Below are 23,285 nucleotides of genomic sequence, written 5' to 3'. Positions count from 1 at the left end.
AAATGTCCCCAGTGTGGATACATTTTCAACGTTCTGGCATGAAGCTGGGTCACTCTCTGTGTGTGTGTGTGTGTGTGTGTGTGTGTGTGTGTGTGTGTGTGTGTGTGTGTGTGTGTGTGTGTGTGTGTGTGTGTGTGTGTGTGTGTGTGTGTGTGTGTGTGTGTGTATGTGTGTGTGTGTCTGGGTCATTGTGAGTGTACATGTCCCCGGAGAGGATTCGTTTTCACAGCTTGCTGGTGTGGCTAATAGCAGATTCAATTTGGCATCTATTTTAATCCCAAGGATGTGAAAGTCACTGCAGCACTAATCACGAGTCCAGGCATCAATAACACTGACCCACACACACACACACACACACACACACACACACACACACACACACACACACACACACACACACACACACACACACACACATGTTACAAGCAGGTTAGATGGATGCATGAAGTTTCAGTTCCAAAAAAAAAAAAAAAAAATAATAATAATAATAAAAACAAAAAACTCGGCAAGGATGGAATAGAACGGTAAATAAGGTGAATTCAAGACAAGATAAAAGGAAGAAGACAAAAATGGAGTAGACTAAAACACAAAAAAGAACAAAGAGGAAATAAATAATGTCATTAAACACTCAAACATGCTTAGAAATACAAATTAAATAAAAACAAGATAAAAAGTGGTCACTTTTCTGGGAAAAAAAACTCACTTTTCTCCTCAGGTAGTACGTCACAGTGCCGTCTGTGGCCGCTAGATGACGCTGTTGTACCAAGACTTTGACAGAACACAGTCAGCTGTCTAAGAGATCTACTGCTCCTCACCGTTCAGGACAATTTACAGGTTTTAACAAATAAAATTTTTTTTTCGTTGACATTTTTTTTTGTCTGATTTGTTTTGTTTTGTGATTCTGTTTTCTCCTTATCCTTGTTTTCAGGACCTTTATCTCTTAAAAAAAAAAAAATTCTTTTCAAGCTTTACTTTTTGAAGATGTTAACGCGACATAACATTATGTTCAACAGATGTATCTGTGCTCATCCTGTAGGAAGCTGAATACAACCTGCAGCCGCTCATGCGTACAACAAACCTGCAGCAGCTTCACACCACATGAAAGACAATGTCCCTCCTCCTCCTCCTCCTCTTCCTCCTGCTCCTGAGAGGAAACGGCAGCATCCTCTAAATCTAGATTGTACTGGACCCCCATCAAGCCATAAATTCAGGGGCAATTCAGTTCCGTGGCATTCAATGGCTCTTATCTTGGATAAATATTTGCTGAAGCGCAGGGACAACACAACAACAGTGATGTCTCGGTGGGAACTTCCACAGCTGACCAGCAACTTTACATCTGTGAAAGGCCATTGTGCGTAAATCCACTCCAATTAGCCAGTTTTTTGTTGTCGTTGAGCCTGTCTGTCCCTCTTCACAGTGGCTGTGAAGAGAAAGGTGTGTTTTGATTGTGTTTTGCACACACAGGTATCAGGGCCCGTGACATAACTTGCCTACTCACTCTTAGCCCCGAGGGTTGCGTGACTTGTTGAAGGCACCAAAGTAATAATTTGCAGGGAGCATCAGAGTAAACAGTAGGGAAATAAAAGATTTGAGGGGGGAACCCCGCCGTCTGCAGACTCATACTCTGGTTACATCTTGTTTTAACAGCAACACGGATTTAAGCTGTTCCAAAACAAAGTTGAAAAACTTGTTTTTGACTCTAAAAATAAAAACGAAGAAGACTCCTAGGGGGCAGGTCGGTTCCTTAGAAGTGAGTGTTTAAAGTTTTAGAGTCAAAGTGAATCAGTCTGCTCCCTGGTAGGTTTTTTTTTTTTAAGTCCTGAGCAGAAGTGGGCTGGTTCTGAGGCTTGGACTCTTCCTACTGAGCGCGCAGAGGGAAGAAGTTCGCACCAGTTTTTTTTGCCTCCAATCCAGAGGAGGTTTCAATAGCAGCAGCGCGGCAGGGGAGGAACGCACTGCCAGCACTCAGGATCCCCTCTCACTCACTCACACATGCACACACACTCACACACACACGCTCTCACACACTCCTGCCCACTAGAGACCAGTTAAATCCGCAAGAAAACTGCAAACACGCACCAGAGCGGTCGCCTAATCCGATTGATAGGCACCAACAATAGAAGTGAAAACTGAGGGAACTACCGGACGCTGCAGAGGACGACTTGTGTTTTATTTTTTATTTTTCCTGTGAAATCGCTTTATTTGAGAGACACTTTCAAGATTTTCACTTGGCGGTATCAGAGCGGGTTTGAGAACACCATCCTTCTGATAACTTCGCAGTTTGAGACTCTGAAGGTAAGTGTAAATCATTTTTCATGATCTGTCTCTGATCCCGAGCTTCTAGGAAACAGTTACACCACTAAAGAAAAACTTTTTTTTCGTCTTTTACCTAACTTTCCTCTTTTTTTTTTTTTAATTCTTTTTTAAAATGTGCGTAAAAGCTTCCTATAGATTCAGAGACAGACTGCCGGAGTAAAGTGGTGCCTTTGAATCGTCTGCCAGTGAGAGACAGAGAGGAAGAGGGAGAGATAGTCAGGGGAGAGGGGAAGGTTTGTGGTTTACAACTCCGGGAAGCTAAAAACTTTCAAACACATTTCAGTCAAGTCCAAACTCGCATGCTCTTTGAATCTCCTGTTATTTGGGTTTTGGGATGTATATCTCAGCACATGGAGCGGTGCCGCTGATCAGCTCCGTGAAGAACTTTGGAAAATCCTGCTGCTTTTGTGCGCTGAAAAGTGTTCCCATGCTCCCCGGGGTGACACCGCATCCAATAAGACGATTTATCAATCAGTATTTGTGACGTCCTGTGCGCTGCGACATCCATCCGTGCGCAAAAACAAAGACGGCGCATCATTTTTTATCGATGTGACTAAATGTTTGTCTCATTCCGCCACCCTTGGGTGCGTTTACGCACCTGTGAGAGCCGAGAGAGGGGAGCGCTTAATGAGGATGATGTTTTCCTTTTTCAAAAACTTAAGTGAAGTTGTGATCTGCTGGGTTTGAAACCTCTGATGTCTAAATGCAAACGATTAAAGGCAGATTGATGACACTTCAGCTCATGTTGGGAGTTGTTTTCCATCATCCGAGCCCCGAGAGTGAAAGCCGTGTTTTTCCTCTGGCTTTAATGAGAGACATACCCGGAGTGGGGATTTGAATAACTGTATTTAGTAGCTGGGTGAAGCCACCACACTGCCTCCCTTCTACTTTCTCAGGAGAATGAATCATGAACAAAAAAAGTCTTAAACTGGGAAGGTCTGCGTCGCATACCGTAACTAAACCGTGATTTGCATATGAAAACTCTGTGGCTGAAAGAATTCCGCCAGTGTTGCTGCGGCCGTGTGCGTCCAGAGAAGTGACAGGCTGCGGTGTATATACTGTCTGCTCCGCGCTGCCCTTTGTCACACACCCTCGGAGTCAGTGGTGGAAGATTAAGGACGTTAAGTTTTGCACTTCCTTCCTTGTTAAATTATTCATCATATCCACACCTCTCCTCCTGGCTCCCCGGGCGCATTCATTACGCAAAGCCCCTCATTGTGCTCCTCTCAGATGGACACAAGCAGGAGGCAGAGCGGCTCACACTCGCTGCTGAACAGGCTTCCCCTTCAAGCACAGCATAACGGAGCATGATGGACTCAGTTCCCACGATGCAGCCACGCAGGGCCGTGCGTGCATGTATCTGTGTGTGTGTATGTGTGTGTGTGTGTGTGCCCTGGATGATGGGCAGTGGGTGGATGGCTTTCCCATGGGGGCATTTTCCTCTTCTAATCTTTAATCAGGCCTTAAAGCCACAATGCCAGCACATCAGTCAGAGCCCCCACCCCTCAGCTCAATCTGAATGCTCTTTAGGCAGAAAGCGGCCCTGCGACCTGACCCTCCTCACAGAGACATTCCAGGATGCAGCGCTAAATGCAAGCTCCAGAGATGGACTATAAAGAGGCTGCAGGGAGAGGAGAAGGAGGAGGAGAGGGAGGGGAGAGAGGAGAAGGAAACTGGGCTCCTCTTTTCCATCATGCTATTGTGCCAGCGTTGGTGGTTGTGATGATTCAGAAACTCAAACTGTGAGTGATGTTGTGGATGGCGAGGAGACGGGTCGAAGTGATGATTTAGACTCTGCAGAGGAGGAATTTGATGGTTTGGACGCACACACCAGATAAAAATCTCCACTCTTGGACAGAGGCCTTTACCACAGTCTCTACCAACTCATTAATGAGCTGTTTAGCTCTCCAAGAGCACCAGACTTTTTCTTTCTGGTCTAATTCTGGCCTTCCTATAGAACAGGTCCAGGTCCTGTGTGGTTCCATCCTTGGCTCCTTGCCTTGTCTACCCACTCTTATGTCCCCCACTCACTCCAATCCCCAGGTTGGCCCTGAAGTGACAGCAGTGATGGAGCTCGCTACTGAGGACCCACCGTAAATCTGCCTCCAGAGTTTCTTTAAAGAAAACACACACACACACACACACATACGGTCTTCAGGTCCTGCCAGGCGTCTTGTTGGGTGGAATCCGAAATGTCTCTTTATTTGTGTTGAAATTAAACTGTCTTTTATTCCCTCCGGTTCTGTTAATGAGCTCCATGTGGCAGCAGGCAGGAGACTTATCCGTCCTGACAAGGAGCTGGAGGAGGGAAGGGGAGAGGGTTAGCGTGGTTAAATAAAGTGAGGGGAAAAGAGGGGAGGTCAGGGGCAGTTGGGTTGCACACACGCACAAGAGAGTATAGCTGGGATATATGTTTGTGTTCTGCTGAACCGCAGCTCAGAGCGGCACTGAGCTCTGAGACTGAAACATGAAGCCAAAGCAGAAGGAAAAAAAACTGCAGTTCCTCCTGTGTCCACTTGAGGATCGCGCCAAGTGTGAGTAAATTCCCACAGAACTCTGTGTTAACGTGTCGAACTCTACGGAGTAAATAAGCATGTAGACGTGCATGTAGCCCGGTATTTTTGAAAACAAATAACCCCCCCTCGTTCGCTTTTAAAAATACTTTCGTCCACATACACCGGGCAAATCCGCTGATAAGTTTGGCTCTAAGCATACCAAACCCATATTTGTCAGTGTGTTTCAGATGTGAAAGCCAATCCGCATGAAGCTGTCATTCAGCTGTGACGTTTGAGAACCAAAAACTCCAGTTTCCTGGTGTATACATGAAATAATACTGAAGTTTTCCAAAATCTTCACTTTGGCTGGAGTTTTTTAAAAGACATTGTTCTTAGTGATGTAAAACTGCGGTTTCCTGTAGATGACAGGCCCATGTGTATTAAAATATGTATGGTTTCCATGTGGACATGGCTTTAGAAAAAAAAATCTATGTCCTTCATGACTCTTTCCTTATTTCTCAACAACTGTGCAGACTTAAATCTTGTAATTGTCGAATACATCAGTGTTTTAGTTGATATGAAGCTCAAAGCTATTTACATTTGAGGTGGAGCCACTTTAGTCATTGTAGTCACTAAAATGAACACTTTCAGGATGTTGGGGACTATATTCAAACAGTTTATGCAAATATTGATGCAGTTCTGAATTAATTCTCTATCAGCCATCAAAGTACTCTGTTACATTTATTTCCGGTTATCCTTCAAGCCTCAGGCACACAACTCGTGGTCTCATCCAGTCACTTCTTTAGCTTCGCCTTTGCCACTGTGTCCCTGCGTCTGTGCAGCCTTCAGCTCTGCCACCTCACCAGCATCCACCTGCAGGCCCCAGCTGGAGGGTTTAAGATATCATCTCATCACTCCTCAATAAACCTGCAAACAGTGAGGAAGTCTCAGTCTAGATGCCAAATGCAAACAATGACCTCCTGCTGCAGTTAACTGGCTCAACTCGAGCAGGAATCTGTGTCTGCACTCATCAGACATTGTTTGATAGCTTGTTCAGTATTTGACATAGATTTATCTGCAGTGGCTTATAGGGATGGGTACCAAATTAAGTATTTTTATAGGTACTGACCGAATTCTGTCAAAAGTACTGGCTACTGATTCATGTAAAATCAAAAGGTACCATGTTTAGGTACCTAAATGCATCTTTGTGACTTTGAGGGAGTGGAAGAGTAGGAGATTTTCCGTGCTGGACATAATCACAGCATTGCAAGGCTATACATTGAAGAATAAATGTGTCAAATTGAAAAAAGATAAATGTTTTATTTTTAAAGAAATTGATATTTTTACTACATGAACACAAAAAAGTACTGAAAATTGGTACCATTGAGTACCTGTACCAATTGCCAGGTATCGGGCATCTGTACCGTATCCGTAAGGTTATACATTGAAGAATAAATGTGTCAAATTGAAAAAAAAAATACATGTTTTATTTTTAAAGATATTGATATTTTTACTACATAAACACAAAAAAGTACTTAAAGTCTGTACCGTTGAGTACCGGTACCAATTGCCAGGTACCAGGCATCGGTACCGTATCGCTTCAAATGTAAAAGGTACCCATCCCTAGTGGCATATGCAGAGCAGTCAGAAGAGTTTCTTTTATTCACTTTTCACTCAGTTTTCTTTTGGACAAGTGTGAGAGTGAGTGCCAAGATTCTCTCTTAGCGTCTTTTTTTTTCGTATGAAATGACATCTGTCAGGTGAAACCACAAAGAGAATCCCCAACCATCTCACCAGCTTGGTCTTCACCAACTCCTTGCTTTCTTGTCTCTCATTCTGGCAACAGAAAAACTGATGGGTTTACAACCAAAAAGCTGGACTTGGAAAAGGTAGGGTCTGCAGGATTTTTTTGTTACTTCTTAGTAAACACAAATTCAAACTGGGCTCTTCCTCCTTGGCTCAGTGCCAGCGGCAGCGCACACCTACAGCCTTCAACTGAAGATACGTGAACACACTCACTAGCTCAGCAACCACCTGTAGCACTCTGCTATCGTAACCTCTCAGGATAGCTTCTTCTACTGGCCATTATCAATACACAAAGTCACTTGCGCACGTGGCACACTGTGATTGGCTGAGGTAACCATGCTGACTCTCCACCAAAAATGCCCCAATACAACCAAAACATCAATATTCAGGCAGAGGAGGGGGGTTATGGCAGACACACACACTGACACACGCATAAAAGCCCATAGGAGACGATTAAACTGGATTATTCCTGTAAAAGTTGACATTTATTTTTTAGGAAAAACCTGCAGACCCTACCTTTAAGGCTAAAAAAGAGAGCTGACAAACCCATGGGTAACATCACAGCAGCTGCGTCCCTTATTTTTCTCCATACATGGAAGTCATGTGTGTATAATGACTGTCTTCCTGTAGTTACAGACATGCACTGAGTTGATCAGACGGCTGAGCTGTTGGAATTATTTTCTGCTTTAATCACGGGAGATTGAAAATGATTTTAATCCTGTGTTGACTGATGTTAGAGAAAACAAAGTGTCCAGCTGGGGGACATAAAACCCGGTGTGAACATTTTGTTTGGCTTTGCTCATGATTTGCTCGTAATGACCTAAAATTAGAGCGGGGTTAAAGCTGTTAAAGAGGTAATTCAGATCACAAAGGAATGGGAGATTTTCTGCACCGTCATTTTCTGCTTCTTTAATTTTGGGGGATTCAGACCACCGATGTGTCAGAGACTCATGGGAAGAAAATTAAAAAAAGATCATCACCGTTTCCTCAACTAGTGGAAGCTGCATTTGTCCTTTAATCCTATTACACAGATTCCACAGCCTGCCAATTCCAATATACGAGATGTTTTCCACTAGAAAGTCCTCAGCAAATTCCACAAAAAGTGAAACAAAAAACAGTCAGATTTATAAATAACAGATAAAAAGCAACAGCAAAACAAAGTTGACACGATTGTGGCTGACCTTGCCTTGAAATTACCCGTTCCTCAAATTGCGATCATACATTCTTCCCTTGTCCTAATTAAACATTAGAGTTTATTTGTTCCAGATGCGGCTTTTTGATGTGTTATTTTGGTAAGGGAACTCTGTGGCATGAGAATGGTGCATGCAGGAGCGGATCCAGAGCAGAGCCTGTGTGACCATGTTGACTCTGCGCTGTTCCATGCAACCACAGCGACCCAACACAACTGCTCTGAAATTCAGATGTCATCCCTCGGCAGTATTTTCTGTCAGTACAGGCTGAGCGGTTTGGTGCATGTGGGAGCAGCAGGAGGTTCAGTCAGAGGGTTTAAATCAGCGGTGTCACATGTGAAGAGCACACATCAAATGTGCTAATGACAGTGGTGATAAAACCCTGACTGTATGAGTGATAGCAGACATTATGTGTGATGACATCAGTGCGGTGGACGGATGGACAGACAGAGCAGGCCGGGGGGACGTGTCCCTTCTCTCGCTGTGTGTGTGTATGTGTGTGTTTGTGTGAAAGACGGCTCTGAGCAGCTCTGTACATACCACCTCAGCGCTGTCTTGGGTATTAATAGACATGTCTTTGTTCAAACTGACACGCTTCTGAAGTGGAATGGGACAAGCTGAGGCGATAAGGATCTCCCTCTCTGTGTGAGTCAAAACCTCAAAGTACCACTTAGGCGGCTTTCCTTCTGCTCTCTGAAGTTTGGTGGTGCAGCGGGAGGCCGGGCTGAGACAACGGCACGGATAGAGACACTGACAGGAGCTGTCAAGGGATTTTTTCTCTGCTTGTGTTCTTAAAGTCTCAGGGGCTGTGGTTTTAAATAGTTACCAAACACAAATGATATAAAAGATGTGTCATCGTGCGTTTCATAAAATCTGGCTGAATATAAAAGATAACTTCTTAAAAAGTTGTCCTGCAGTCCATTTTACTAGGGGCATTTTTATTTGACTTACATCTGCACAACAGTGGTGTATATGTGACAACCGCTGTGGTGATTTGTACAATTCAAAAGTCTAAAAGTTTCAATTTCAATTCTTTTTCTATTCTTTTCAAAGTCAGCCGTAAGCATTCACATGAAGAGTTAGCTGGGATGCCTTCAACATATGGACGTAGTTATTGTGACATCACCCATTTGTTTCTGATATAGAGTTTTGTAGCCTATCATCAACGGTAGCCATATTGAAAATGCTGAACTCAGCCTAGAGCCCCATTTACATGACAACGTTTCATCTGAAAACGCTAAAAAAAAAATCTGTGTTCACACAAAAACGCTGAGGGACTGAAACGCTGTAGTAAGCATGCCAGGCCTGGAGTCGGCGCTATAACTGTCTTGTCCAGAAGCCACTCTCGGTAGATCTCCACCGAAGTAGAGTTGAGCCGATCATCTGGTGTATTGGCGAATACTTAGTGCAAAAGTGGAGAAACAAATGCACATTTTGTTTAAAGACAATCAGCAGATTTAGCAGCACAAGAACAGCATGGTAGTCCGTGATGATCATAACAATGGTACTGTTGTGCTGTTGTTCTGTTGTATGCACTTGCGCAAAGTGGTGTGTGACGTCAGCGTTTCTACTGAAAACGCTGGCTTACTGTTTACACGGTAACAGTGTCGGCAGCGTTTCAGAAAAATCCCACTCTGAAGGCCTTTTTAAAAAAGTTTGCAGTTTAAGTCGGCTAAAACGCAGTTTCCATGTAAACCTGAGGCTGGAACGCAACAAAACTTTTACGTTTCACCCTAAAACTATTGTCGTGTAAATGACCCCTAGCTTTATCATAGATTGGATGAGGTAAAGATGGGCCTTGTCTTTGCAGACAGTGACAGGGTGCCCACCTTTCAGTCAAGTCAGCCATGCCCTTATATGGGCAAAGCTTGTAAGTTAAACAATGAGTTATGAAAAATTTGGTCCTGTACAGTGTGCGTGGATAGAGAAATGAGTTATTCAGACTTGATCCATTTTTTGAAAACAGGCTGAAAACATGTTTAATTTTGCTGTAAGGTTTCTGGTACTGCAGCCATCCTCAGGTAGACTCTCGATGAACTGCAGTTTTTAGCACTGACACACAGGTTTCATATTTTGAGACTGGGGGTTTGCAGCTTGTGGCAGAGGAGAAGACGAGGTGTCTTCACTGTGTTTTTGTTCTTTTTAAACAAGTATAAAGAGGTTTTTGCTTCACAAACATAACATAAAAAACACACAATACAGATATGAGGCACGCAGTAAAGACTCTTGAACAGGGAAACTTTGCTGTACTGTAGCTGTAACTTTTTGTGACTCATACCTGCTGTGTTTACATGACTTCTTTGGGACATATGATGGAAAAAAGTGAACTTGGGGTGAACAGATTTGACATTTACATTGATGCATTCAGCAATTATACGTGAATGTGTGAAAGGGACCAAAGATTATTCTTTAACGCCAAATGACAGCTCCATAGTGTTAGCTTGTGTGATCTCAGTGAAGCAAACTTTGGATCATCACGGCACATTATTAAGCTCCTGCTGCTAAAATTAGACAACTACAAACATTCATGGTGGTTAGCAATTACTTAAAGGCATTGTGAACAGCCACCAGCTGCTGTGTGACTTTGACTTAGTGTGATTGTGTATTAGATCCCAGATGTTAACATGACAGTAACCCAGGAAAGCCAGGCCCAGTATAAACCAAATATCAGAAATGTTTAGAGCTACAAGAATGAGGACAAGTCTTATTTCTACAACTCTTTATGCACACAAGACCCCTGAATTTTTTGCTTTGATTTTTCTCTCCAGTAAAAAGAACGATAATGTTGAGATAAAGCTGGGTTTGTTCAGTGGAGATTCGTGACCGAAGTGCTCTGGTTTCACTTATCTGTGAGTGCGTGAGGAGGAAACGCATAGAGCGTCAGAGGTTAAAAAGGAATACTGTTTGTGTACAAATGCGAAAGAGAAAGAGATTAATTGTTGATGAAAAGTGTGATCAACAGAAAGAGACAGGCAGGGGGAGGGGGGAAGAGAGGAGAGAGGGGTCATTAAAAGGACACATCTCACTTGCAGTAAATGGCGGTAAAGTATCTGGCTAATCTGCCATCATTACACTGATTAAATCACAGGGGATTTGGCGTTCCCATCAGCTGCAATCAATGGGACAAAATCAATAGACAGGGGATACGTGAGAGGCTCTCAGCTGCTCCTCGTCCCAACCGCTGCTCCATCTGTGGACTGCCTGCGATACATTTTTACATTCACAGCAGTAAAACTGAAATGACATGGATTTGGGGATTTTTATGGTAAGCGTTTTATGAAATAGTGCGGTTCCCTGCAGTTTTTAGCGATGTCTTTTCCTTCACACGTCTCTTTAAGTCTAATCCTCATCCTCCCTTTCCTCGCTCTGGCCTTGAGTACTTACTCGCTCTTCCTTCACTTTCTGTCCCTCCGGCTCAGTGATTTACTGGAAGGTGGTGTTTGTGGTGTCGCCTGTTTTAATTTGAAATGTTAATTGAGGTTAAATCCAAAAGGAAAAGAGGGAACGGAAACACATTTAGACATAAAATAAAATATGTAGTGGGGAAAAACCTTTTAAAACACTGTAATGCTTGTTGCCAAAGCTCAGTGTTGCCAAGGAGAGCTCTCATTAAGAGCTGGTTTGTGTTTTAAGCTAATGCCAGAATGAAAGGAAAGGAAAAAAGCAAATCAGAACTTCCACAGCAGAAACAGACATTTCTGATGTGAAGGCAAACTGTCATCTTTACTGATTGATGATGTGCATTTAGGAAAGATATTGTTTACTTGACTTTTTCTGCAGATTTAAGTACTAACTGATGTTAACATAGTGGCTAAAGGATTTGCTAATTGTGCACACAGAGTTACTTATTTCCCTGGCTCTTTTTTTATTCTTGACCTGGCACCTTGAGGAGCCCTGTATGCACACTGCAGCCACCGAATTAATTTTTACAATTTTTCCATTTTTGACATGTTTAGGCTAAGAGCTGTACATTATGGGTTTGGTAGTGTTGACAGAAAGGTGTGTGGGATTTAACTGTTAGCCAGTTGGCTAAGAGCCTACCTCATTTTCACTTTTTCATCTGGGTCTGGGCAGGCTGATAGAAAGGTCATGCCTGTGTTTCCATCATGGCAGCTGTCATTATTTGGCTTTTTACGCCTCTTCAGGACTCGGTGGGTGACGTCCATGTTTTTTTACAGTCTATGTTGCAAACATGTGGCATGTGCTTTAAACTAAGTGGTAACCCCCTGTCCAACAATATGAGGCGATACAGAAGTGCTAAAATCTGCAGTTCATCAAGTTTCCACTTGGGGCTGGCTCTGGAAGCAGCAGAAAACCACATACACCACAAGGCAAAAATAATAATAATAAAAAAAGCCATTTTCACAGTAGAAATAAACATGTTTACAGCCTGGTACAAATAACATCAATTTCTCTATCAGCACACACTGAACTGGAAAAGGAGACGACTTCCCCCAATCAGAGGTTCAGCTTAACTGATTGACAGGCAAATACCCTGTAGCTGTTAATGTGGAGGTTTAGAGCCCGCCTCTTTCCAATATGGCACCTGCTGACGATTTGTGTCAAAACTCTGTTTTAGAAACAGACAGATGACATCACAGGGACTACATTCATTTATTATACAGTCTATAGTTTTAACACCCGCTCGTAACATACTGTTCTGGTTTGCCAGATCTGCATGTTCACAGCGATCCGTCTCACCCGTTTAACATCTCTTTCACTTCCTTTGATGCCTGCACTTATGAGATGTATGAATGTTTTAGTGTTTGTGTTAAGTCCATGCTATGAGTTTTGTTCTCCTGCTTTTGTGACACTGTGATACAATGAGAAATCAAATACTGCAACAGCAATGTGAGATCAGATTAAGAGTAGAAAGAAAGGACTTTTTAGCAGTGGGAAAGGATGCAGCTTCATAAACTGCAGTTCATCAAGTGTCCACTTGGGGCTGGCTCTAGAAAGACCAGAAACCACTTACATGCTCAGCCATAAAACCCAGTCTTTACAGCAAAAATACACATTTACCGCCTGTTTCAAAGTATGATTTGGTCTGAGTACGTCATTTCCCTCGGCACACACTGTTCAGGGGACAAACTTCTTCATGACTCAATGGATGACTTGTCTGATGGGTGAGCACCCTGTAGCTTTCTGCAAAGAGGCCTCTATACTTAATCTCGACTTGGAGAAAGCTGCTGAGTCTGTGTTACCAACACAGCCAAGCTTAAAAATTCGGAATCTGAAACAAATGGGTGACATCACTGAGACTATGTGTACATTTAATACAGTCCATGTACAGTTGCAGACTCACAATATGAAAAAAGGTGAATTGGGTTTTACTTTTCATCTTGAAGATGGAAATCTTTAAAATTAGCTGACCTGATTTGTCCTCAGTTAAAAAGACAAGTTTTTAACCCCCCCTCTCTGAAATAGCATATAGTCTCCTTTTCAACTCTGTTGTTTAATGTATTCAAAAACTCAATCATTCATTGAAATTTATGGTTTTAGTTAGCATTCTATGACAAACTAAACTTACTACTTCTCTACCGTATGGAGCCACTGCTTTTTCTTTACATCTTTGGAAAAAGGCATGCCTGAGTCCATAAAAAATAATGCTATATTTTCACATTATGCTAATGAGTATGTTTCTGTCTTTCAGAATGAGGCAGTGTAAAGGTTGGAGTGTGCTGCTGCTGCTGCTCCTGGGTCTGGGAGCTTTGGCCCAGAAGTTGCCCACGAGAGACGAAGGCCTCTTCCAGATGCAGATCAGAGACAAGACGCTGTTCCACGACTCCTCCGTCATCCCGGACGGAGCTGAGATCAGTGGCTACCTGTTCAGGGACACACCCAAGAGGTAAGACAAACAACGGCTGAATGAATTTTGCAATCCCGGTGATTAAAACTGTCAACATGTTGTTATAGTGTGAGCATAGAAAGCAGCTAAACCCACCATGCGCAGGCTGCAGAGGATCACTTTCTGAAAACAGATAGGAGACATGAGCTGTGGCTCTGAAACGTGATCCATTAAGTTGATGCAAAAAGTAAATAATAAATGAGAAAGTCGTGTTGGTGTAATTGAGAGCTTAGAGAAAGAGAGACCAGTGATCTGAGGGAAACTACTCCTTCATTTACCCAGCATAATATTTTGGATAATGTCAAAGTTGTGTCCATATCAGCTCCTTTAACCTGTAATTTCAACACACAGGTACTATTTTGTGGTGGAGGAAGACAACACACCCCTGTCTGTGACTGTGACACCTTGTGACGCTCCTCTGGAGTGGAAACTCACCCTCCAGGAGCTGCCAGAGGAGGCCAGCGGAGAGGGATCAGGTATAATTGACATCAGGCAGCAGTGGAAGAGGTTAATGACACGTTATGTGGAAATATCACTATCCCCCACACACAATTAAGCCACGCAGTGATGTTAGGCTTTGTGTTTTGGTGGGTTTTAATTAAGTCACAGTCGTAGAGTCTAGTCTGACCACTTATGATGTCTGACTCGGCCTAGGCTGACGTCTATAATTTCAGAGAAGGGCTCCACTCCACTCCACTCTAGACACCCTGCTGAATCAAAGACATTACATCCCTTTACTTAAGCCGCCTCATGGTCCGTCTGCCTTTCTTCCTCTTGGCCTTTCCGCTGTTACGTCTTCATTTTCATCTAAACATTGTCCATCTGGAGGGGTCCTTTCAGCACAGGATACTGAAGCGGTGGTGTTGATCATACATGTATGATGTGAGCATATATTTGAATACTAACACATGAACACCTGCATGTGTGTCTGTTCTCATGTCAGGTCTAATATCCAGAAATGATTCGTTGGGTTTTTACACTGCTACGGACCAGCAGTGTCAAAGATACACACAGTCTTTACTCTATTGTGCATTTTTATTTATCAGTATAAGATTGAAATCTACAGTTAACAGACTAAATGACGTCCCATCACTCTCTGTCCCTCGCAGAACCTGTCGCCGCACTTGCTGATGATGAAAGCTCTCTAAAGATCAGACTCAGAGAGGAAACAGTAATTTTAGAAGGTGGGTTAGGACCATAAACTCTTTTTAATAAAGAGAAAAAATAATCTGTGATGTCATCCATCTGCTTCTAAAGCTGAGTTTTGAAGCCTTTAGTCCTCAGATGCCACACTGGAAATGTTGAACTGATCTAGGAAGTGTGAGACGTTGAGACGTCAATGTGACGGGTCTTTACAGTGTGCCCACCTGCCAATCAAGTTGGCTGTTCCTCTAATTCTACAAAATTAGTAATTTTATTAGTTTCTGAAATACAAAATACATGTCCTAAGAAAGAAAAGAAGTCCAATCATTTACAGGGTGGGCCATAAGTTGCCATATATAGGAAGGATGAACATTTTATGTTGGAACACTGTTATTCATATAATGTACTTCTGTATGATTACCAATGTTTCAACAACAGATGTTTATTAAGGCAATTGTGTGTCAGGTGAAGCATGAATCATATGAAGGAAAAATGAATGAATCACCAACGCCATTACAAGCATAACTTCAACTCTACTTATGCAAGCTAATCAACTGTAGAAAACACATATTATTATGCTCTTTTTGAAATAATGGATTCCTATAAAGGAGTGCTCCCCAACCTTTTTTGCACCACGGACCAGTTCAATGTTGGACAATATTTTCAGTATTTGGCTCTTTTTTTGTCTTTTTTTTTCTCCTCTCTGGCTCTTTTACTCTGCCCAAAGAAACTTTCCAAAGATGTTTGTTTTTTGTCCATTTTGCTAGCTTGGGGGTTTGGCTGAAATGTATTGTGTTACCTGCCGGAGCAGCCCTGTTAAGAAATTAGCGGCATCTTGACATGGGTCAAGAACAAGCAGCAACCTCTGGTCTAAGAATATGAGACAATGCGGAAGTGCTAAAATCTGCTGTTTCTCGAGTGTCCGCTTGAGGCTGGCTCTGGAAGTACAGGAAGTCACATACACATCAAGCCAAAAAAAGCCATTTTCAAAGCAGAAATTAACCTATTTACAGCCTGGTTCAAAAAACGTCTCATGTCTGTGTCGCTAATTTTACTATCAGCACACACAGTTCGAGGGTTGAATTTTTTTTCTAAATGAGCTGTTCAGAGGATATTAAGATCACAAGCTTCCCCAATCAGAGGCACAGCTGAGGGTCATGTGACCGACAGGCGCCCTACAACTGTATGCGAAGCCCTTGCCACTACCAATATGGCCACTATAGCCATATGTGCTTCATTTTCTGTTTCGGAAACAGACGGGTGACGTCGGGACGACTATGTCCATGTTTAATACGGTCTATGATCAAGAATGAGTCATAGATGGGTATGACAGAGAGAATTCGGTCATTTTTTCAAAATAAAACATTTTTCAGAATCAGATAATAAATCAAACTGAAATAATGTAAGTTAAGTATTTTTTTTATGTGCGGCCCGGTACCAAATGACTGGGGGGACCACTGAGACAGAGCACATTGTATAAATATAAACGGTTGTGCAACATGAAATCCACCCTGCAGTCTAAAAACTGATGGTGTTTGAACAGTGGAGAAAATGAAGAGTGAAACACAAGTTAATTCCTAAAATGCAAAAGCTGGTGTGTTTTTTACCCCTAGAGAAAAAAAGTTGTTTTAAGTAAAGGTGAGAAAAACAGCAATATGCAAATCCCTGAAAACTCCACTGTAAGGTTACTGTTATGATATGTATAATATGTACTTGAGGTTGTGTTTTATGATGAAAAATCCTGACTGGACTCTATCAATTATGGAAAGTATTGCTAATCTGAATCTACAAAGAAAATGTAGACAAAGGCACATCAGGTCTCTGCTGTAGAGCATTTTTTTTCTCCAGGAAGTTTCTCCGCAATTTCTTTTAATTGAACTTTTCCGGCTTTTTACAGCTCAATCTTGGAGATAGGAGAGTAAAGCAGGAAATTTGGAGGACAGGTAGAGGACAGAAGGTCAGATTTTAACTTAAGACAACCGCTTCATGCACTAAAGTCTTTGTACATAGGGGATGTATCTTAACCGCTGTGCTAAATTAAACTGTCTTGAAATAACCAACCTAAAGATCTTCACAGTAGCTTTAGGTTCAGTAACAGTGCCATGCTCCATTACTTCCCATCCTGCGTGTAAACTTGTATGTTGCCTCAGAAGTAAAGTATTTATGTTGAAGCTGAAGAATATAAACACGTTTGGACCCAGCAGCAGCAGTTTCATCAGTAAAACTCTGACTTTAAAAAATGCTTTAGATCCTACTCACTGAACCACTTCCCATCTTCCCAGCTCTTTGCTACACGCCTGCCGTGGGACCCGATCTTTGATCGTTAATTTTTAGTACACTGCTGAGCACACTCCGGTCCACAAACATAATATTATGTTTGGAACGTGTCTCTCACGTAGAAGCTACAGGAACATCTTTGTAGCACAGTTCCCCCGGAAAACCGAGTGAATGCTGCTCTGTGATCTTTGGGGATGTTTGGAGTAAAAACACGGCTGCCATGTGAGGGGCTAATCGTCCATGAGGCTCATGGAGCGGCGTGACCTCACAGCATCAACATATTCAGCGTTTTATGTGCCTCATTACTGAGAGTTATTTTACTGATACAGTTCCTGTTATTTAAACTTCTTGACACAATTTTCAACCTTTTTGCTCCCAGTCACACTTTGCCCACAAAAACAACACAACCCATAAAATCCCACTATACATGAAAAATAATGATCCACCACTGCCTGAACCTGAAGAATTCACGGTTCATTGTGCTTACAAACCATCAAATGCATGAAAGATCTACAAATTTCCAAGATGTATACATTAAAAAGAGGTACATTAAAGTAAAACTACAGTTAGCCAAAGTATTTTGCTGACAGCAGATCTTAACCCCAGCATTGAATTCTGTCATTTATTAGTTTTGAACCAAATCAGTGAAGTCCAGGCCAACAAAAAAGGATACTCTTGAATTTTATCAAAGATCTTATGTTGCTTCTTTCTCTGTGTTTCTCCTGCAGGAGTACCTGAACCTTTGGACCAGCAGAAGCAGCAGGTGACCGTAGACGAGGGGACGGAGCTCTTCACCTACAAGGGCAACGATGTGGAGTCCTATGTTGCCACCAGCACGCCCTCCGGCCTCTACCAGCTGGAGCTGCTGTCCACAGAAAAGGACAGCAACTTCAAGGTGTACTCCACCACCACTCCTGAGTCAGACCAGCCCTACCCAGAGCTGCCGTACGACCCCCGGGTGGATGTGACCGCACTGGGACGCACCACAGTCACCCTGGCCTGGAAGCCGACACCGACGGGCTCCCTCATGGGTCAGCCAGTGACGTACTGCGTCGTCATCAACAAGGAGCACAACTTCAAGAGCATGTGTGCAGCTGAGGCTAAGATGAGCACCGACGACGCGTTCATGCTGGCTCCAAAGCCCGGTCGAGACTTCAGCCCGTTTGACTTCGCACACTTTGGGTTTGTTCCCTCAGACAATGGTTTCGGTAAAGACCGAGGTCTCATGAGTAACAAGATCTCACGGTCGTACACCATCAAGCCCAGAGCATCCGACATTCAGAAGGTGTGCATTGGTAACAAAAACATTTTCACAGTGTCTGACCTGAAGCCGGACACGCAGTACTACTTTGACGTGTTTGCAGTGAACTCTGCCACCAACACCAGCACGGCGTACGTGGGAACATTCGCTCGCACTAAAGAGGAGGCTCGTCAGAAGACAGTGGAGCTGAAGGACGGCAAAGTATCAGATGTTTTCATCAAGAGGAAGGGCAGCAAGTTCCTGCGCTTTGCTCCTGTGTCCTCCCATCAGAGGGTCACTCTGTTCGTCCACACGTGTCTGGACGCTGTGCAGGTGCAGGTGAGGCGTGACGGCAAGCTGCTGCTCTCCCAGAACGTGGAGGGGGTTCGGCAGTTTCAGCTGCGAGGAAAGCCAAAAGCGAAATACCTGATCCGCCTGAGAGGCAGCAGGAAAGGTGCCTCGACTCTGAAGGTGCTGGCAACCACACGACCCAGCAGCAAGCAGCCCTTCCCCTCACTACCAGAGGATACACGAATCAAGGCCTTTGACAAGCTGCGCACATGTTCCTCCGTCACTGTGGCTTGGCTGGGCACACAGGACCGCAACAAATACTGCATCTACCGCAAGGAGGTGGCTGACAATTATGGCGAGGAGCAGCGACGCCGGGAACAGAACCAGTGTGCCGGGCCAGAGACCCGCAGGAAGTCAGAAAAGGTCCTGTGCAAGTATTTCCACAGCCCGAATCTGCAGAAAGCTGTGACCACAGAGACCATTACAGGTCTAGAGCCGGGCAAGACCTACCTGCTGGACGTTTACGTGGTGGGACACAGTGGTCACTCAGTGAAATACCAGAGCAAACTGGTGAAAACAAGGAAATACTGCTAAATGACTCTGCAAAGAATAAATCTATTATAAATATATATATTGAATAAGTTTATTTAACTCGAAGTGATATTCTACTAAGGAGTGTACACAGACTGACTACTCACACAGCGGACAGGCCTGTGGCAGTGACTGAACTGTTTGTAGAGAGAGAAATCAACCTGTATATTTATGTTTACATTTCATCGTGGCACCTCTGGGTGGCCCGTAGCGTGAGGTGCTTCGTTTCCTGGCCTGACGTCATGTCGCCACTGGGGAGGCAGAACTTCAGAGATCATCTTTCATCTCGTACGTCGCTTTGTTGCTGCATGACACTCGCTTTTGTCCGTCATATTTGTGCGTTCCTTCAGTTTCAGATCACGTTGACCGGAGGAGATACAGGAGCTCCCTGCTTTGTATAGATCTCTCTCTGCATATTCACAACATGTTTTAGAAGGATTTTAAATTATTTCATACTTTTTGTCTATTTTTGATGGTCTGTTTTTATTGATGACAATAATAACTGTTACGAGGAAATTCCAGTTTTATGAGGAAGCTGTGGTAGTTCGGACATTCCCTTGTGTATCTCAGCCAGTGTTTGCTCTAGAGCCCATCTTGTAAATGTGTTCTGTGCTGCAGATCTGTGTTATCACTGTATCGCTGTGTGTGTGTGTGTGTGTGTGTGTCACATGTACAGAGTTGTCCTGCCAATATTCATGTACATAAACACTAAATATAGAACAAGTAATCCCTCTGTCACCCTGGGTGTCATGTTCTTTTGCCAAGCAGTTAACAACAGACGCGGCTCGCAGATGAAAGAAAGAACTCTGCATTTTCAGTTTATGGACTCACACAGCTAAGTTAGGACTGAATAAGCACAACTTGCTTCTTTTGACCAGAAATGATAACTTAACCACAGAGTTTTAATCAGAAAACTTCATAGATAAAAAGTTAATTTGTTTTTCCAGGCAGTAGAGAATGTGACCTCTCAATATTTTGCACATCAAACCCGATACTGATGTGTCTGACGTTTATTAAGATCAACATGCAGCGTCAAGTCAGTGCATCTGCTGCATCTGTTCTACATCTTAGCTTTCAAATACATTTCTTCCTGTCTGAAAGGAAAGCGATTCACTTTTTTCATGTTATCATAAGCTCAATTAGAGCTGCTGGTGTGCATCATCTTCAGGGAGAATTTGAAGTTAAAAGTTCTTGGAATCTCACACTTAATATCAGAAGACTGCCCCTTGTGCTTAGTGTGGGAATGGCAACTTTGCCTGAACAGAATTTTCTGGATTTATAAAAATGATTTTAATACATTTTATTGTTAGAGCTAGAACTTTTGGTTCAGCAGATTTCTTATTTTAGATTCAGGTCATAAAATGGTAACACTTTATTTTAGAGGTCTGTATATTTCATTGTACTTAGGCAATAATTATACAAAGTTTGTCTTATTTCTTTGAAATTACCCCTGAAATTTCATGAGAATTTGGTGAAAATTAGCACATAACTTCTGGCCAGATTCTGTTTTGCAGTGTGCCTGTACTCGCAGTGTCTATCACAATCAGGTAAAGCCAATCTACAACCACACGCTTGGTGAATATCACATCTGAAGCCTTTAGTTGTATCATGTAAAACATTATAGGCCTCGATGATAAATCATAAAGGTTTATCATTTTGCATGTGATCTCAATTACACATAACAACAAACTGGGTACTAAAGAACTTTGTGAAATTTATAACAAATAGCCAACTATTAACTGCTTATTGGGAAATGACATTATTCACTTAACATTTTAAAGATAATTACCAGAGGAAACAATAAAGCTAACGTCTGTATTCAAGAACTAAGCAGCTATTTATCACCTGCTTCCCAGAAGCAGAAACTTTGGGATACTTCTAAAAACATTTTGTGGGGGATTGTGATTTAATTTCAAATTAATTATTTGCTATCGTCACCTTCTTACCTTTCAATTTGGAGTATATTTCAAAGAAACTGGAAAAAAAACAGTAACCTACCAACTGTGACTTGCAACAATAAATTTGGGCATTATTCTAAAGAAGTTATGTGCTAATTTCAAAGAAATAAGAAAAAACTTTGTCTAATTATTACTTGAGTGTGATGAAATTTGAAGTTAAGTGTTACCCATAAAACTTCCAAAGGGGGAATGAGAGATACTTGTTGATAAAGTCAAAAATGAGAGAAACCTTTGGTGACATTTCCTACTTTACACAAGGTAAAGTGACCCAGAGAAGAAAAAACACACTGTGCTCCTTTAAGATTTAACAATCTTTTCTCAATACAACTAAACCCCACTGGTTTTATGCCACCAAGCCTTTGAGGTTTTGCTGCTGCGTCCAGATTTGGTCTGACTATGACCTTTACTAAACCTACTTTATTAAATGAATATTTGAAAACAAAATACTTAGAAAAATGTAGAAATTTTCCTGATTCTCTAGTACCCCTTTACATGCCTCAGTTGCCCCACAATTTTCAGTATCTTTCATGATTAGATGTTGAGGCTTGCATGTGTTTCATGACAGTTTCTCTCGTTGCATTTCATAAATTATAAAAGATGAATCATAAGATGACAAAGAGGAAGTTGGATGCTTGAGGACTGACACTGAATCCTTTTTGAATCTCCAAATCCCCTTCGTCTGTTGGCTGACTCCTCTTTTTGCCCAGGTGCTTTTTTTGTCCATCACTGTCAGACTCTTGTTCTTCTCCATTTTCTGTTTCCTTGCAGTTTTGTACTTTCCTGCCCAGTCAATGTACTATCCCTTCCACAATCTTAACTGGAGACTGATGAAATTTGTAAATGGAGACTTTTATGGCACATGGGGAAAAACTTCCTTCATTTTGGAGGGAAAAATAGGTTTAACCCTTCAACTTGGAGCTCAAACATTTTTTGGATGGAAAGTTGCATTTAAAAAGTGAAAGTTTCAGGGTTAAAGGATAAATGCATAGAGATAAACGGTCTTGTTATTGACTGATTTAACATTCCTAAAACAAGTTTAAATAACCTCATAGTAGTTTTAACTTAAAAGGATCATTTCTTTTAAAGTGTGATTGTTGAAGTTCTTGGGAGTGTATCAGCTACAGAGGATGCAGGTCAGTTTGGCTCCGTTATCATTTGCTGCTGACAGGCTCATCTCTGCAACGAGATTCAGACCAAACTCTGACATGAACACCAATATTGGTAAAAGTTGACCAACCCTGGAAATGTTTCAAAGCTTAACTTGGCTGTCAGAAAGATTGTTTGTTCTTGACTGACCTACGACTCCCGCCTGCCTCCAGCTCACTGAGCTGCTGATGTTCAGGTCAATGTGTCTTTTGCCCAGTACTCTGACGTTTTGTAATACTCACAGTAGCGATATTATCACTCTTGTGAGTTAACAGTAGGGTCTGCAGGAATTTTCATTACTTATTAGTAAACACAAAATTTGAACGGGGCTCCTCCTCCTTGGATCAGTGCCAGCGGCAGCGCACACCCACTGCCTCCAACCGAAGCTACGTGAACACATTCACTAGACCAGCACCTGTTGCACCTGTAGCATTTCTATGTGAGAGAGACTCAAGAGCCAGGCACCAGACTTGGCATGTTAGCGCAAGCTAATCCCAGGTATTTGAAACATACCTGCTCAGCAGAAAGCCAACTTGGGCCGCTTTGCATCCCATTCTGCTCTCCGAGTGCCTGGAAGAGAGTGAAAGTCAAGCCAAGCTTCACCTTCATTTGGTAAAAAGCTTTATCTGTTTGGCATTTTGTGTCTTCCTATCTGCTACATCCACTACTGTAGCTACTCTGGTTAGGTTCCACTCAAGATAATCAACTTGCAAAGTGTCTTGTGCACTGGGCGCTCTGTAATTGGCTGATGTAACCATGTCTACTCTCCACCAGAAACGTCCCAACACAACCAAAACATCAACATACAGGCAGAGGAGAGGGTTGAGGCAGATACAGACACTGACACATGTATAGAGGCCCGTAGAGGATGATTAAGCAGGATTTTTCCTGTAAAAGTTGACTTTTTTTTTTTCTGAAAATCCTGCAGACTCTGCCTTTAAGAGTAAATACTTTTCAAGTGATGCAGTAATATTTCTAACCGTA

General features: G+C 42.5%; 1 protein-coding gene across 1 annotated transcript; it reads left to right on the top strand.

Annotated features, from left to right (window-relative positions):
* Positions 1-1,853: 1,853 nt before the first annotated feature.
* On the top strand, positions 1,854-19,958 carry ndnf (neuron-derived neurotrophic factor). The gene is made up of 4 exons (XM_074667456.1): positions 1,854-2,295; positions 13,461-13,655; positions 14,007-14,131; positions 17,804-19,958. The coding sequence occupies exons 2-4, from the start codon at positions 13,462-13,464 to the stop codon at positions 19,198-19,200; spliced, it is 1,716 nt and encodes a 571-aa protein (XP_074523557.1). The 5' UTR covers positions 1,854-2,295; position 13,461; the 3' UTR covers positions 19,201-19,958.
* Positions 19,959-23,285: the final 3,327 nt, after the last annotated feature.

Source organism: Halichoeres trimaculatus, unplaced genomic scaffold (genome assembly GCF_033239565.1).
Source record: "Halichoeres trimaculatus isolate MK-OKI-2021-1 unplaced genomic scaffold, fHalTri1.1 fHalTri1_scaffold_4, whole genome shotgun sequence".
Lineage (NCBI taxonomy): Eukaryota > Metazoa > Chordata > Actinopteri > Labriformes > Labridae > Halichoeres > Halichoeres trimaculatus.
The sequence above is the reverse complement of the archived record's forward strand: the minus strand, read 5'-3'. Positions and strand labels throughout refer to the sequence as shown.

What these genes read in the sequence shown, in the direction of transcription:
- ndnf (XM_074667456.1), top strand. Translation starts at nt 13,462, where the DNA reads ATGAGGCAGTGTAAAGGTTGGAGTGTGCTGCTGCTGCTGCTCCTGGGT. An exon ending in TTCAGGGACACACCCAAGAG is followed by an intron (nt 13,656 to 14,006) that starts GTAAGACAAACA and finishes TTCAACACACAG; the next exon opens with GTACTATTTTGTGGTGGAGG. An exon ending in GGCCAGCGGAGAGGGATCAG is followed by an intron (nt 14,132 to 17,803) that starts GTATAATTGACA and finishes TTTCTCCTGCAG; the next exon opens with GAGTACCTGAACCTTTGGAC.